The sequence below is a fragment of the Pristis pectinata genome, chromosome 1 (assembly GCF_009764475.1).
Source record: "Pristis pectinata isolate sPriPec2 chromosome 1, sPriPec2.1.pri, whole genome shotgun sequence".
NCBI lineage: Eukaryota > Metazoa > Chordata > Chondrichthyes > Rhinopristiformes > Pristidae > Pristis > Pristis pectinata.
This window is the reverse complement of record NC_067405.1, coordinates 67331293-67346397: the sequence shown is the minus strand read 5'-3', so window position 1 is coordinate 67346397 and position 15105 is coordinate 67331293. Positions and strand designations below refer to the sequence as shown.

General features: G+C 41.0%; 1 protein-coding gene across 5 annotated transcripts in view; it reads right to left on the bottom strand.

Annotated features, from left to right (window-relative positions):
• The window catches only part of als2b (alsin Rho guanine nucleotide exchange factor ALS2 b), a 95379-nt gene that overhangs the window by 47882 nt on the left and 32392 nt on the right, over positions 1-15105 (bottom strand). For 3 of the 5 annotated variants that reach the window (XM_052016193.1, XM_052016210.1, XM_052016226.1), the window contains 8 exons: positions 13807-13938; positions 13022-13054; positions 6298-6426; positions 3914-3984; positions 3125-3191; positions 1889-2088; positions 1465-1530; positions 448-546 (listed from right to left, as the gene is read on the bottom strand). In XM_052016193.1, coding sequence (XP_051872153.1) covers positions 448-546; positions 1465-1530; positions 1889-2088; positions 3125-3191; positions 3914-3984; positions 6298-6426; positions 13022-13054; positions 13807-13938 — 797 coding nt within the window. The remainder of the gene's footprint in view (positions 1-447; positions 547-1464; positions 1531-1888; positions 2089-3124; positions 3192-3913; positions 3985-6297; positions 6427-13021; positions 13055-13806; positions 13939-15105) is intronic. The other 2 variants (XM_052016201.1, XM_052016218.1) reach the window with 1 other exon arrangement.

Genomic DNA, 15105 nt, shown 5'->3' with positions numbered 1-15105 from the left:
CAAAGAGATGCCACCTAGCCAACTGCAATTGCCTTTGGGCCTGCCAGTACAGGTACTTGTCACTACTAAGAAATCATTTTGCTGGGATTAAAGTGGAAATGGTTGGGAGGAGGGGTACAGCCTCTGACAATTTTGAATTAACTGCAAGTTGATAATGGAAGTCTTAACTGAAAACTCATGGAAGAAATACAAATTTAAATCACCATACCAAAAGGCATACAAGGAACCAATCAATTACTAAACCAATGGATACAATGAAGATTTAAACACCTCACAAAAGCAATCAACAGACCAAATTCCTTGCTAAATCAACCAAGAGATCCAATCAGTACCCTAACCCCTTCCACCTTGCTGTAGCAACAAACAATTCAGATAATCCTCCAAAACATCAAAGATGTCAAACCAGATGCCAAACCAACTAGCAGATGAAATGAGAACTGAGCCTACTTGTAGATTCCATGGCCATGCATCTTGCCTTCTTTCCAATGGCCCTGATAGTGGTCATTCTTCTTGAGTGCTTTGCAGGGCACAATCAACTCTCCATACCTGATGAGAGAAATACATTAGCACTTTGTACCCACATCAAGAAGTTTATCCCCAAAGTCAAGAGAACACGGCTCCACTTTGCATCATTTATTTGTTCTATGGACTTTTATAGCCCCACTCTATTGCACTCTCTAAACCAGCCTCTGCCTGGTAACAACAGGATTGTTAATCTCAATATTACCAGAGTAACTGTGCCACTTCTTAGATTAGGTAAAGTCTGGCTCAATCCATGGAACATCACTTGTACCATGCATTCCTCAGGGACATGACCAAACAAGTATCAACAACTTAGTCCCAACAAAAGAGCCAAACAAAAAACTGCAGATGCTTAGAATCTGAAATCAAAAAGTGTTGGAAATACTCAGTTCAGGCTGCATCTATGGGAAGAGAAACGGTTATTGAAGACCCTTCATCAGAAAAAGGAAGGGGACAAAAGATTGCCAATCTGCAAAGATGGTGGGCAGTGAGGCAGCTGCACTACCAATGGCAATAAAATTACCCAGGATTGCAGGGATAATTTCAAAACACTGCCATCACCTGCATCTGCCTCAGAGGGGAGACAGGACTTCAGTTTAACATTTCATCCAAAGAACTGCTACTCCAATTGCACCGCACTCCTTCAGTACAGCACTGAAACAAAAGCTTCATTTATGGGCTCTAATTCCTCGTGTTACTACCCATACAGTTGGCATCACCTTGGATGATGCTGTGACAAGATGTCAGTATTTATAATCAATAAGCACTAATTCTGCTCCCAATCAAAATCCACACAGGTGTACACACTAATAAGTGGAAGCAAGGGCAGCTCCAACTTATATTTTTCACCTCATCTTCTGTACTGCAGTTGTTATGATAGACGAGATTGGTAAACTCTATTCTGGGATCACAAAATTTTAACAACAGATTTCCAATACTCACCCATCCTCCAAACCATTTTTGAAATCACCAGAATAGGATCTCCCATCAGGCCACCGCAATACACCCCTGGAATTAAGAAAACAGGGTTAGGAAAAGCTGAGAATCAAGCCAAAGTCTCAGTCACAATAGAAGTTATAATTTCTTCTCCTCATTCCCAAGTTTATTCTCTCAAAGCCAACAGTTTGAATCTTTCCAAATTGTTCCTCAGGACACTTGAAACAATACGCTTGCCAACACACATCTTCCTTACCCATGTATGCTTGCATCACAACACATACTGTATGTGCATGTGCCACATTGACAGTGTATGCACATACATTTGTGCATACACAAGTAGGTGCATGCATGTGAAAAGATATTGAACTTCATGTACATACAGAGCTTTGCATTTACTGTAAATCTACAGTATTGTGCTAATACTAACTTGCCATGTGGTTTTCCAGCCAACCAGCGGCCTTCATAGGTTGCCTCCTTCAGCCGTGGGTCCTTGTAGAAGGTGTAACTGGCAGTGCGAGAAATCGGAGGTTCAACTCGCATGACACCACCCAGTCCAAGAGCCATGTTATCTGAAACACCACTCAGTGCCTGATCCACAGCTTGGTTAATTGCTCTTAACCACTTTGTCTGAAATGGGATTACAATGAAACACATTTTACAATTTACCATTAGACAAATGCAACATCACCTATGCAAACCACTTTACTCACCAGCTGCATTGCCCCCGTGGACTACCTAACCCACCTTTCTAGTCTACATTAACATAACTCAAGGTGGCAAGAGCCTGTTTGTCATTCATTACCACAGCTGACCTTTAACCTCAGTGCCATTTTGCAGCACTATCCCAGTATCTCACAATTCCTTTAATGTTTGAAAACTAATTGGTCTCTGTTTTGAATGAGCACACCTAAACATCCACAGCCCTCTGTGGTATAGAATTTCAAAAGATTCAACCTCTGAGCAAAAAGGCCTATCCCTTTTTCTGAAACTGTGCCGCCTGGACCCAAACTCCCCAGTTAGGGGAAAATAGCCTTGCAAGATCAGAGTTAAAGCCTTTCGTACTTAGAAGAACAAGAGGTAATCTCATTGAAACTTGAAGTTCTTCAGGGAGGACAAAGTCCTAGTCTTCTCACTCTTTCCTCATACAGCAAACCAGCTAACTGGTTTGAAACCGGTCTAGTGAATCTTCCCTGCACCACCTCCATGGAAAGTACATCCTTCCCTGGATAAAGAAACTAAATCTGTGCACAATAGTCCAGGTAGGGTCTCACCAAGGCCCCGTACAGGACATCCTCACTCCTGTAATCAAACCCTCCCATAATAAAGGCTAACACACCATTTGCCCTCCCAAATGCTTGCTGCACCTTATGCTTGCCTTCACAGCAATGGATGTACAAGCATGCCCAGATCCCTTTGAACATCAACACTGCCCAATCTATCTCCATTTAACAAATACTCCGCTTTTCTGGTGCGTGCACCAAAGTGGATGACCTTACCAATTTTCCACATTTGTGCCAACTCAGTCTACTCATTCCCTAACAAAATCCATTGACTGCCTAAGCCTATTTGGTTAAATACTTCCCATAAACTCCAAATTGTACATCACAAAACAACTCTTTTCCAATGCCAAGAAGCTCTGACGAATTTGAGATGCTCACTTTACCTTTTCCTGAGGTGATGCTGCTGTGAGGATGAACTGTTCTTCAGGTGAGGTTATCTTCAAGGCATTCCTAAACACACAAAATAAAACAACAGCTAGCAGCTGGGGGTGGGGGGGGGGGGTCCAGAGGAACTTGCTTTACTTAGAGAGAAACGAGCCAGAGCAAGAGGTCACAGACACCATTAAAAGTATTTTTAAGCAACATCACCTGTACCCATCTACTTTCTAATATCTGCACCGTTGCCTTGCACATCAATACAATATCTTTGCCTTAATGTGAACGTTCAGTGGAAGCAGCTACAACCAGGCACTGCCCTCCACTAAGCATGTATTTATCCCATTTCCACTACTTCTTTACTCCTCAATTTGTTGCACGAGGATGGATAACTGTGCCCACATTTACATCTCAGGAGTGCCCAGGCAGCCTCACTGGCATTGATATCAATAAAAATGACAACAGGATAAAGTGGGAAGTTTACATTAAATTCAGGGATACCTTCCCAAAAAAGATAAAAGCACTGCAAACAATTTGTTTTCAAACAGCTCAGACCTATCAACCAACCCACTACAAACAATTGATGCCCAAATCAAAAAGATTACATGACAACTGGGCCTGAAGAAAAAATGATGGCAAGGAGCCTTGGACAATGCTTGAACAGAGATTAATGGGGGAAAAATCCAAAAATAAATCATTGAAAGAATCAGTTGGAATAAAATAAAACACTCCTGCTAAAACAGTACATTTATTACAAGGAAGTGCTTACAAGGGATGCAAATTACTTTTATACTCACGGGTTGCTGATTTCTTCAAATTGGGATTCTATCCAAAGCGTGGTAAGGGGGAATATGTGGTGGGTCGAAAACTGAGGAAATAGGGGAAAAGAATGAAAACTTACATTAGTAAACGCACATGGAAAATAAACAGCTCCAACCCCAGGCAGTCAACGCCAACTAATCTGTGAAAACCACCAAGAACAGTTGAAGTACAAGGCTCAACCAGAATGATGGAAAACAGGAACATTTCGTGGCAAACATCAGCAAAACAGTAGTCCTTCTGTTGTGGTGAAGACATTGTGGGAAACATTCTTCAGTTTGCATTACCCAGCTGGTACCAATTCGTCACTGACCCAGCAGTCACATCAAAAAAATTGAACTAATACTTGACCACTTTCAACAAAATTGATCATTAAGCGTTAGCAACAAAATACCTTGAATAAATGGCTTTGGAGGCTACTTTGATGATTGTTCTGCAAGAAGGAACTGAAGGATTTCTCACAGATGCAGCCAACAGGGAAATGGGGAAAATGTGTAATGAAGCCATATAGACCCATTGTGGAAGGACCACTTTAAACCAAGCTGGCAAGAAACAGTGAACTAAAGCTAGATTTGAAATTCCATCAGTGTCAGAAATTTAAGGCAAAAGAAACCATTTAACCAACCATGTGTAGGACAACTAAAAAAGATCTATTTAGACTAACCACACTTCTTTGTTCTTGGTCCTAGACCTGCAGCACTTTTTAAATCTTCTGATTATTTCCACCTATTAAACCTTCAACCCTCAAGTTCCAGACTTTCTCCAAACTTTGCATGCAAAAAACCAATCAACTCTTCCATTTTCATTCTTTCATGCTGCCAATTACTTAAACATTTTATGGTTACTGACCTCTTAAGGACAATTCAGTTACATCCACTACCTAGCTTACTTTATATTATATACGTTGATTGAAAAGGGTGTGAGGTGGGAGGGCTTATAAGAGGCCAATTGCATTTGTAGGCCTATTGATTGACAGGGAAATCCTTAAAAATTTAGGTAATATTCCTACCTCCTGCGATAAAGGAATAAATGAAGTCAGCTGATGCAAGGGAATCTGGCCCAGTGTGGAGAACTTATTCACTTTGTGTGTAGTCTCAGTCAAAACCAGAATAGTGAACCGGATGTCATTAAAGTTAACTTGATATCAAAGACTGAACAAAGGTTATAACTTAGTTTTATTATCAACACAGAGGCTTGAAGTTAATTGAATTTGTGAAAAGACCAACAATTGCTATGTTCACTTATAGTTCAAACAAAGATACTCCAAACTCACAGCTGATGCCACCTCTCTGAAGAGAGGTTAATTGCAAGACTGGAGAAACATGATCAGTGATGTAATTGTAGCAAATAGAACATAGGAACAGAGGTTAATTGACTGGAGTCACCTGTTCAGCCTCTCAAGCTTGTTTCACTGTTCAGTTACACCATGGCTAATCTGACCACCATTTTCAGACATCACTCCAAATCCCTCAACATACAGGCACAAAAACCTCATTACTGCAACCAGCAACCACAACCATTTGGGCAAATTCCAAATCTACCACCCTTGGAATTAACAACTAAGTTTATGCAGGTTTAACCCTACAAGTTTTGATATCATTCCTGTAAACATCTGTTAGAAACCCTTCTCCAAACCACCCACTCCCAAAGGCCAATACATCTTTCCCAAGCTTTGAAGTCTGAAATTAGCCACAGTTTCCTTGATGGAGCCTGGACGTATAGAACTCATTCCCTTACATTAAGCCCACTGGTGATTAGGATGGGCATTATACTTAGTTTAGCCCTTTATGAATTTTGTGCTCAGGCAACCAATATTTCCAGTCCTACATTTAGAAAACATTTTGACACATTTTTCTTGGATCCAAGGTGAATCATCTCATACTTGATGATGTCCGGTTCTGATTCTGGGACACACGATTAGATACTTGGGTATTATGGCTACAAGTTGTTGCAACCACTTACGGGATGGTCAGCAGCAATGCACAAAAGGGAATAGCCATGTCTAACCTATAAACACCTGCAAGTATGGCAGTTCAGGAAACAAACATAAATCAATATTCTGGGTAGTAAATTGAAGAGATAGAAAGTTATTATCCTTCTTCAAAGAAGTGTTACACACAAGTAAACTGTACTCCAGCTCCAAGTACCAACAAAGACTCAATAGGCTGAATGGCTCCATCCTATGTTGGAATAGAAAATGAGAAGCACAAAAATATTCCAAGTTCAGAATGACCATGTCGTCTTCTCCACACACAGATAAATGATGAAGTGAATGGGGACACCTTTCCTCCAGTGAATGATCAATCTGGCTGGCATTCACAGCTTGAATGAGAAGCTACTGTAACTTGCTCCCTTTACTGACCTGAGCATGGACAAGTGCATCATTGAAGAGGATAAACCAGTTGATGGAGAATCTCCCAGCATGTTGCAGCGTCAAGCCCCGGTTACTGCTCTCACATATGAGGCGACGTTCTGGTTTCCTCAGGGAATCCTTGGCAGAAAAAGAACAAATTGACATTAAAGTGAAGTGTATTCATATCAGCAGCAACCTCAGTATAGTTGAGAGCAAAAATAGACTAATGACTCCTCTCACTAACATGTGATGAACTGGGAATACACTATCAGCTTGATGTTTTGTCCAAGGCATCTGGCTATCATTGTTTTAATGCTCTTTCTGTAATAGGGTGAACAATAGTAGTCAAACCAATACAGTGGTATGTTATATTGAAAGGTTGCAGTCCTGAAAAGTTAACCATTTGTCTTCCCACTGATATCTGCCCGAATGGCAGAGTGTTTCTGGCATTTTCTGTTTTTATTTCCGATTTCCAGCATCTTGCTGTTTTTTTGTATTTTTTTTTACTACAATGGACTTAACACTGCTTATTAAAAATTTATCATTGTTCTTGCTCTGACACTCAAGAATGATTTACTAAACCTAACATTTCACCTGAAGGACCATTTTGCCTGCCCACATCCAAGCAGCACTTATTCACCAAGATGGCATTTCACTTCACCCTATCCCTAAATAACAACCACATGAGAAAAGACCTATCAGTAACTGCCCTTGAATAAGATTATAAACAGAAAACCTTTCTCCCAACCCAAACCAGGTGTGGAACAGAAAATCAGGTGCCAAGAGCAGAATTGTCCAGGAGTCCGAACACAATTCTCTGAAAGCTAAAAAAAAAAGAGGACACAGCTATAAAAAGATCAGCAAGGGAAAAGAATACAAGGTAAATGATAAACTTGCACAAGGCAATGATTAGGCCAAAGTCTAAATAAAGTAGACAGGAAAGCTCCAATTTTTGGAACTCTCAATGGTTTGGCATATGGCTCACCAGATGATGTTTGCCATTCTCCTTTCCCACACACTGGGGCCCTGGTTCACTTGCTCCTGTTCAACTTGGCTGGTTCACTAGAAAGTTTACTATAACCTCTAAAGACAAGAGAATTAAAAGTTTCTTGGTGTATTAATAGAAATAATATTCAATGGTCCAGAACATCTGCAAGTCCAGCATCAAAGTCCCAGGCCTGCTGGATTATTGGAGTTTGACTGAACTGCATTATTGGCTGACAATAAAAAAAAATGTGAAACCAATGAGAGATTCATCCATTGCCAAGTCTCTCACTTTTAACACCCTGGCATGTCACCTCTGGCAAAGAAACTCAGCTGGACTAACTACATGAATACCATAGCTATAAGAGCGGGTCAGAGGCTGGATATCCTGCTGTGAGTGACTCACCTCCTGACACCAAGGACTTTCCACCACCTACAGGCCACAAGTCAGGAGCACAAGGGAATACTTTCCACTTGCCTGGACTTGTGCGGCTCTAGCAACTCTCAAGAGGCTCAATATCACCCATGGCAAAGTAGCTTCTTTGAGTAGTACCCATCAACCATCCTAAATACTCATTCCATCACTTTTACACAGTGGCTGCAGTGTGCATCATCTACAATGTGCATTGCAGTTACTTGACCAGACTACTCTGATAGCACCTCCCAAAAAAAACCTCTTCCACAAGAAGGACAAGGGCAGTAGAAGCATTGGAACACCACCATGTGCAGGTTCCCCCAAAGTATCCTGCCTTGGAAATATAATTGCTGATCCTTCCCAGTTATTGGGTTAAAACTGTTGAACTCTCTACCCAACGGCACTTTGGCAATAATTTCACCAGAAGGACAGTAGCCATTCATGGCAGTGGCTCCAACACCAGAGGACAATTAGGAATGGGAAGTAAATTGTGGCTTTGCAGTGAACCCAGAAAGTGAATAAGCAAATTATGCCAGATTTGAAAATATTTAGGAATATTTGCATTGAACCAGAGGAAGCTGAGGAGATTGTACGAGTTTAAAATTATTTTAATGCATCAGGGAAAAATAACTTGATTGTTGGTAAATTGGCAATAAGGAATCATATTAAAAATGAGCAAAAGATCAATAAAATGAGAGATGAAGAATATATTCATTAAAGAAACAACAGAGCCATACATGAACTGACTTGACTAGGAATCAAATATATGGCACTGAATAGTGAAGAGGCTGCAGTGAAGATAGAACACCAACTACAGACAGTCAATAATGACAGAACTTTTTAAATATGTAATTCTAGGTAAGGAATGGAAATGTTCCTGGATACAATTTATTCAGGAGAGGAAGGCAAACTAGGAGGTGGAGGTCGTATTCAAGGGTTCAAAGTCAGAATATTTTTGGTCAGTGATAAGTGAAATAGGAATTGCATTGCTGAAACATATATACACACACAACACTACTAAATGATGCGAAGAAAATGGAGCAAATCTGTGAACATATTTTAGAAATGGAGTGGGAACGAGGGACTTAATTATCTCAATACAGACTGAGCAAAACCAAGCATTAAAATGGAAAAAGGGGAATTTCTGAAGTTTCCTACACCAACACATTTCCAATCCATTGAGAAAGTGTATCAGTGTTTGTTCTAGTTCTGAGAAATGAGGTGGGTTTACTGAGATAATATCTGGGAAAGAAATCACAATAATTAAGGGTTGGAATAATTATTGAAAGAAACAAGAAAAGTAGTCAAAAGAAAAGAAAAGGCATTAAAATGGAGGACGTTTTGTTTTATTAAACCCTCCATTTAAAAGTAAGTTATTGGTGTGGTGATGACAGATTGGGTTAGGGTACCTTGGGAACTCACCACCTCTGCTCAGAAAGTCAACAGCAGGGTTTGGGGGGAGTGGGGGGGGGAATGAAAAGAGGTGCAGCTGAAGATTTTGATGCCTGTGGGAGTTATAGATATTTTCTCATTAATCCTGTTGCCCCTATTAGAAACTAATTGTGGCAGAATGTTACTCAAAATGAGATAGGAAGGTATGAAAGTCTGCTCACTGGAGAATTAGATGATGTTTCTGACTGGAATTTATGAATCCTTGAAATGCACAGGCTGGCATTCAAGAACTAGGCAAGTTTTAAAATTCTCTCATGTCAAGATTGGACTACAGGAACTGGTGAATGGCCAAGAGACTACTTTTCATCCTCAAATAACTGGGACAGCATTAGACCATGCAGAATTCACTTAACCTTCCAACAAGCCCACCCCAAGAAACACATCAATGTAAAAGTGAATACAAGTGTATTTATCAGACACAAAATATTCCAAGAGCATTACCATACCAGAAGGAAATATTAAGGCAGACCACACAAAGCATGGCTAAATAAGTAGGTATTAAGGAATGTCTTAAAAAGGAGGAAAGGGTGCAATAGAAACATATTTTGGGAGCATCTCCAGAGGTTTAGATAGGTGAAGGCAATAATGGAATTTAAAATTTGAGGTTAATCAAAAGACTAGAAGTGCAGAGTTTTGCAAGCTATGAGCTAGAGGAGATTACAGAGATTGACATGAGTTAGGTCATTGGAGAGATTCACAAAACAAGGATAAGAATTTTTTCCTCAATCAAGATGTTGGTCATCTGGAAACCAATATAGGTCAACAAGCAAAGAAGAATGGCAACATTTTTAATGACCTCTTAGATTAATGAGGGGAACTAGCATAAGTAAACTAAAATGCACAGGAAACAACTATCTAGCCCATCAAGTCCATACAACCTCTGAATTAATCCAAATCAGTTCCATTCCCTCACTCTGTCCCCATAGCCCTACATTTATTTTCCCCCCAACTATTTTTGATCCAAGGAGAACCACCCCAGTTTCTCCCACCTAACCTTGTAGCTAAAAGGTATTCTGGGTAGACCTCCACTACACCCTCTCAATGATTTTTACATACTTCCTACCAGAACTGAGAGCAGTCTTCCAGCTTTATACAAGGCTCTCATTAAGCTTTAAATCTCTGCTTCTGTACTCAATCCCCCATGAAACCCATGCATTTTGATCACCTCTGTCACAACGTCCTGTTATCTTCAACTATGCATATTAACCCCAAAATCCCTGTTCCTACATTCTTTAGAACTAGAACTCTGCCATTTTATGTTTTCCATCCTTAAGCCAATTTTTTAATCCTTTGACACCAATCGACCTATTCCACAAGCCTCAATTTTGTTAAGCAGTTAATGTAATACTTTGTCAAACACTTTCTTAAAAATGCATACATGACATCCATTGCAATCCCATCATTAATCTTCTGTTACTTGATCAAAAAATTGAATTAGGTTAGTCAAACATGATCAGCGTTTACAAATCTGCTGGCTCTTAACTCACATCTCTCCAAGGGACTGTCAATTTTTATTCCCCTCCACAATTATTGTTAAAATTCTACCCAGTGTTCAATCAGCATCTCTAATGCTCTGGCACTCCCCTCATGTTGAGGGGAAATAGGAAGATAGAAACCCCTTCCATCAATTCCAATCCATTTCATTTAGCAGTTAAAGCCATAGTTGTACAGCATGGAAACAGGCTCTTTGGCCGGACTCATCCATGAGACTGGGATGCCCTTTTACATTAATCCCATCTTCCTGCTTTTGGCCCACATCTCTCTATTCCTGTCTAAATGCTTTTTAAATGCTGTGATTATACCTGCCTCAACCACCTTCTCTGGCAGCTTGTTCCACATACCCACCACCCTCTGTGGAAAAACTTGCCTTCATCACTATCCTGCCTCCTATCACCAAGCCAACTTTGGATCCACTTTGCTTAAACACCTTGGATCTCATGTGCACCAACTTTCTGGATCAGCCCACTGTGCAGGACCTTGCCAAAAGCCTTGCTAAAGTTCATGTATACCATCAGTCCCTGCCTTTCCAAGTGATCATTATTTCACACCCCACCCCACCCCCAAAGTTTCCCTACTACTGACATAAGACTCACCAGCCTGTAGGTTCCTGGCTTATCCCTGTTGCCCTTCTTGAATATGGAAACATTAGCTACCCTCCAGTCTTCTGCCACTATTTGGATGCAAGAAATGCAAACCAGGCAACTTATCCACTCCAAACATAGGTAGGATGTATTGGAAAGGCTGGCTATCAATTTTCACATGATTCATTACATCCACAATGACTGATATTTTCATCAGCATTCTCTTGGTAAACACCAATAATAAATTAAGTCAGTCATACAGCCTGGAAACAGGCCCTTTGCCCCACCGTGTCTGCTTTGACCATCAAGAACCCATATAGGCTAATCCAATTTTTCTTCTCATATTCCCCATCACTCCAATTCTCCTGCCACCCACCTACACTAGGCGAAATTTACACCAAGCTCCACAACTTTAGCACATGAGAGGAGACTGGAGCACCTGGAGGAAACCCAAGCAATTATAGGGAGAATGTGCAGACACCACACTGACAGCACCAGAGATCAGGGTTGATCCTGGGTCTCTAGAACCAAGGCAGCAGCGATAATCACTGTGCCAGTCTGTCCCGCTTTTCATCGTGACATTTTGCTAGTTAACTATTTAGGGACAGTCCCTATCCTTGCCTTTTAAGTATTCCAGCCCATTCTTGGTCTCCAGGCATATATTATCTTTGCCCCTAATTAGTCCCAACCCACCTCTGACCAACTGCTTATTATTGACATGCTGACAGAACACAAAACAATAGCAGGAGGCCAACAACACCCACTCCCTCTCCCCACCCCACAAGCTTGCCCTGCCTTTCAATATCATGGCTGATCTGCCCTAGGCCTCAATTCCTCCTTTGTGCCCAGTTCTGAGCCAAAAACACCAATCTGCTCCCTTTCAAAGGCTGGCAACGTATTGTATCTTTCCAGCATTTCCAACTTTAGACTCCAAAATACTAACATGTACAGTTGCTGTCGAATAAGCAAAACTAATCCTAGGCTCCTCGCCCTGGGGCAGCATGCTTGCCATTCGAATGTGATCTTGGAATGTTTACTCATTTCTGCACCAGTGTGGCCTAGGCCAGACCCCAGATCTCAGACCTCAGACCTCCTGTTCATTTACTATTGAGGCCAGCACATCAGATATTTTTCCTGCAGTGTCAACGTCCCATTATAAGCTGCCTACAGGTTAAATCAAGCTTCCTGCACCATTTTCCACCCCACCCACCTCAACCCAACCCCACCATCAATATCCCAGTGGCTCTTTTATACAAGCACCACCTTCCCCATCAATAGAGTAGGAATCTCATTGTTAGTTAGTGAGCAGTTTTCAGAGCCTAGCTTTTTCTTTGAGAGGGTGATGCAGTTTCACTGAGGATTTAACTGTACAAAAGAAGATATGGTAGACAGATTCACTTCTCAACCATCATGACTGGGGCTGAGTCAAGTCCAGAAAAAAGTTCCCTTTAAAGCCACAACTGTTTGCTATGACACAAGTTTTATTCTGTGGGAAAATAAAATGGTTACAGAGCAAAGAATTCTTATTTCAAAAGCTGTTTCATAGGCAAAGACTGTTTAGTGAATTAAACCACAGCAACGATAGACAACTTCAGAACACACTATAAAGCACTAAGTTACCAAACAAAGGATGTTAAAGGAGCAGGAATGGAATGCAACTTAACTTATCTGGTAACAGTCAGCAAGGGAAGGGTCACTTCTATGGAACCACTTGCACGGGAAACTAAATCTAGAGCAAGGGGTGCTGCATTCTCATTAAGCACACGCCCCACTTTAAGCCGCACAAGAAATGCATACTTACACTCAGGGTAGGAATATGTCTTGTCAGAAAACCCTAAAAAAAGTTAAACCCATATTAACCCTTCCACTGCTGAGCAAGGAAACATGCTTCACACAAACAGTATCTGCCACTTTTAAGGCCTTTACACTCTGGCTTCAATTTATATTGAGTAGAAGCACTGATGAGTCACTGCCATCCATTGCTACATGTTATTTCATGGGGTAGTATGTACTAAGCCAATACTGTTGGCTTGCTGTCTCCTATGAACAGCATCATTAAAAAGGCATGCAGAAAATAGCCATTTTACAGCATGGCAAACAGTGCTCCCATTGCAAGTGCCATTGTTAGTTTGACAAGCTAACCTTTAATGTCACCAGGTATAAATGCCCAATATAAAGAGATAACGCACACTATACACTAGACTTCTGCTATGTGCTACAGACCAGACAATCAAGTAATTCAGATCTGATAAGTCATAACGTATGAAGTTCAGGACAGCTTTGATTGGAAACCTACAAACACTGCTCTGACAGAGCTTCCATTGGAGTTTCAATAGGAGAGCAAGCATGAGAACATGCGACATGTGCTCTTTCACACACATAGAAAATTAGAAGGGGCCAGCACAAAAGGCAGGGGTGCCAGCAGAAAAAGCCACAAATAAAAAGTTGCAGGTATGTCAAGGTTCATCCTCCAACAAAAGGATTAATTAAGTAGCACCCAAGACATGGCATTGTGCATTGTACAAGGACAAAAGCTTGTAATCCAAAGACAGTAAACATAATAGTCACCCTTAGTGTTATGCATACCGTCATTTTCCCTGGAAATGTCTTCCAAAAGCTGTATGTATATTCTGCCTCCTTCTGTTTCTTCTTCAAGTGTAGACCAAGAGCTTCACACTGGCAACTGACTTCCTGCAATTTGTGGTATTCCTTGGAGGCCTGCCACAGTTTACAAAACAGGATTGAGTTATCCTATTCAGATCTGCTTCACCTCTCCTCCATCCCTGGCAAAGCTGATCAAATAGTATACCACAGCCACCAAAAATTCTGTCAGGCTGATTCACACCAGGTGCCTTTGCAGCCCAAACACATTTCAGCAGTGTAATGAAGTGTTTGCAAAAAGGAAGAGGCTCATCTTTCAAACCCAGGAGATGCACAACAGTTTTCTACCCTCTACATCATGCCTCAGTACAATGATTTAAGTCATTTGGGATGTGCACATTATTGGCAAGGTCAGCATTTATTGCTTATTTCCCCCCCCCCCCCCATTAGACCTTTAATTAGACCATTTCAGAGGGCAATGAAGTGTCAACCCTATTGTTGATGGACTGGGGTCACATTTGCAAGACAAGACAAGACAGTAGATTTCCTTTGATAAAGGAATGGAGGTCTTTTAAAATACAGTGCAACCTGTGGGTGGCATGGGGCAACTTTAATATCCAGGTTCTAAATGAAACTAATATTTACACAAGTTATATCCAAAATGACATGATCATATGCTGGTTACCTCTGAAACCCTGACATAGCAAGGTTGCACAATTGTTATCTGGTAATATTCTGGTCACCATTACTACCAACTTTTATTCCCAAATGTTGTTATTTATGCAACACAACTGAAATGTCCCCATTGGCATGGTTGGAGTTGATCATGGTTCAGTGACCCAGAACTGTGGCTGCTTGACCTTTGATCACCACACTACCACATTCTCCAACCGATGCATCAGTTTCAGGTGACCAAGGCTTATGGATACCTTACATGAAAACTGAATCTTTGGAACACTTCAACTTTCACAAAGGCCTCCAAAACTGCATTTGGCTAACTGGCTTGACCACATTACCCCAAAATACCGTAGTGACATCCATGATCTACTGGTTCAAATCCAGAATTGGGTTTCTCTCCATCACCAACTTATTGCTCTCCATTACGGTGTTGTCTGCACAAATTATAATGAAGGCTTTGTTCAAGGTCAGCTGATGTCATCAGACTCTGATTTCAAGCTTGGAGAAAGCTTTGCTTTGACCATATGACTCATCAGTGAATCAGGCCATATGAAGGAGCAAGACATGAAACAAGAAACACAGAGGGACATGGCAACTGTGAGCTTT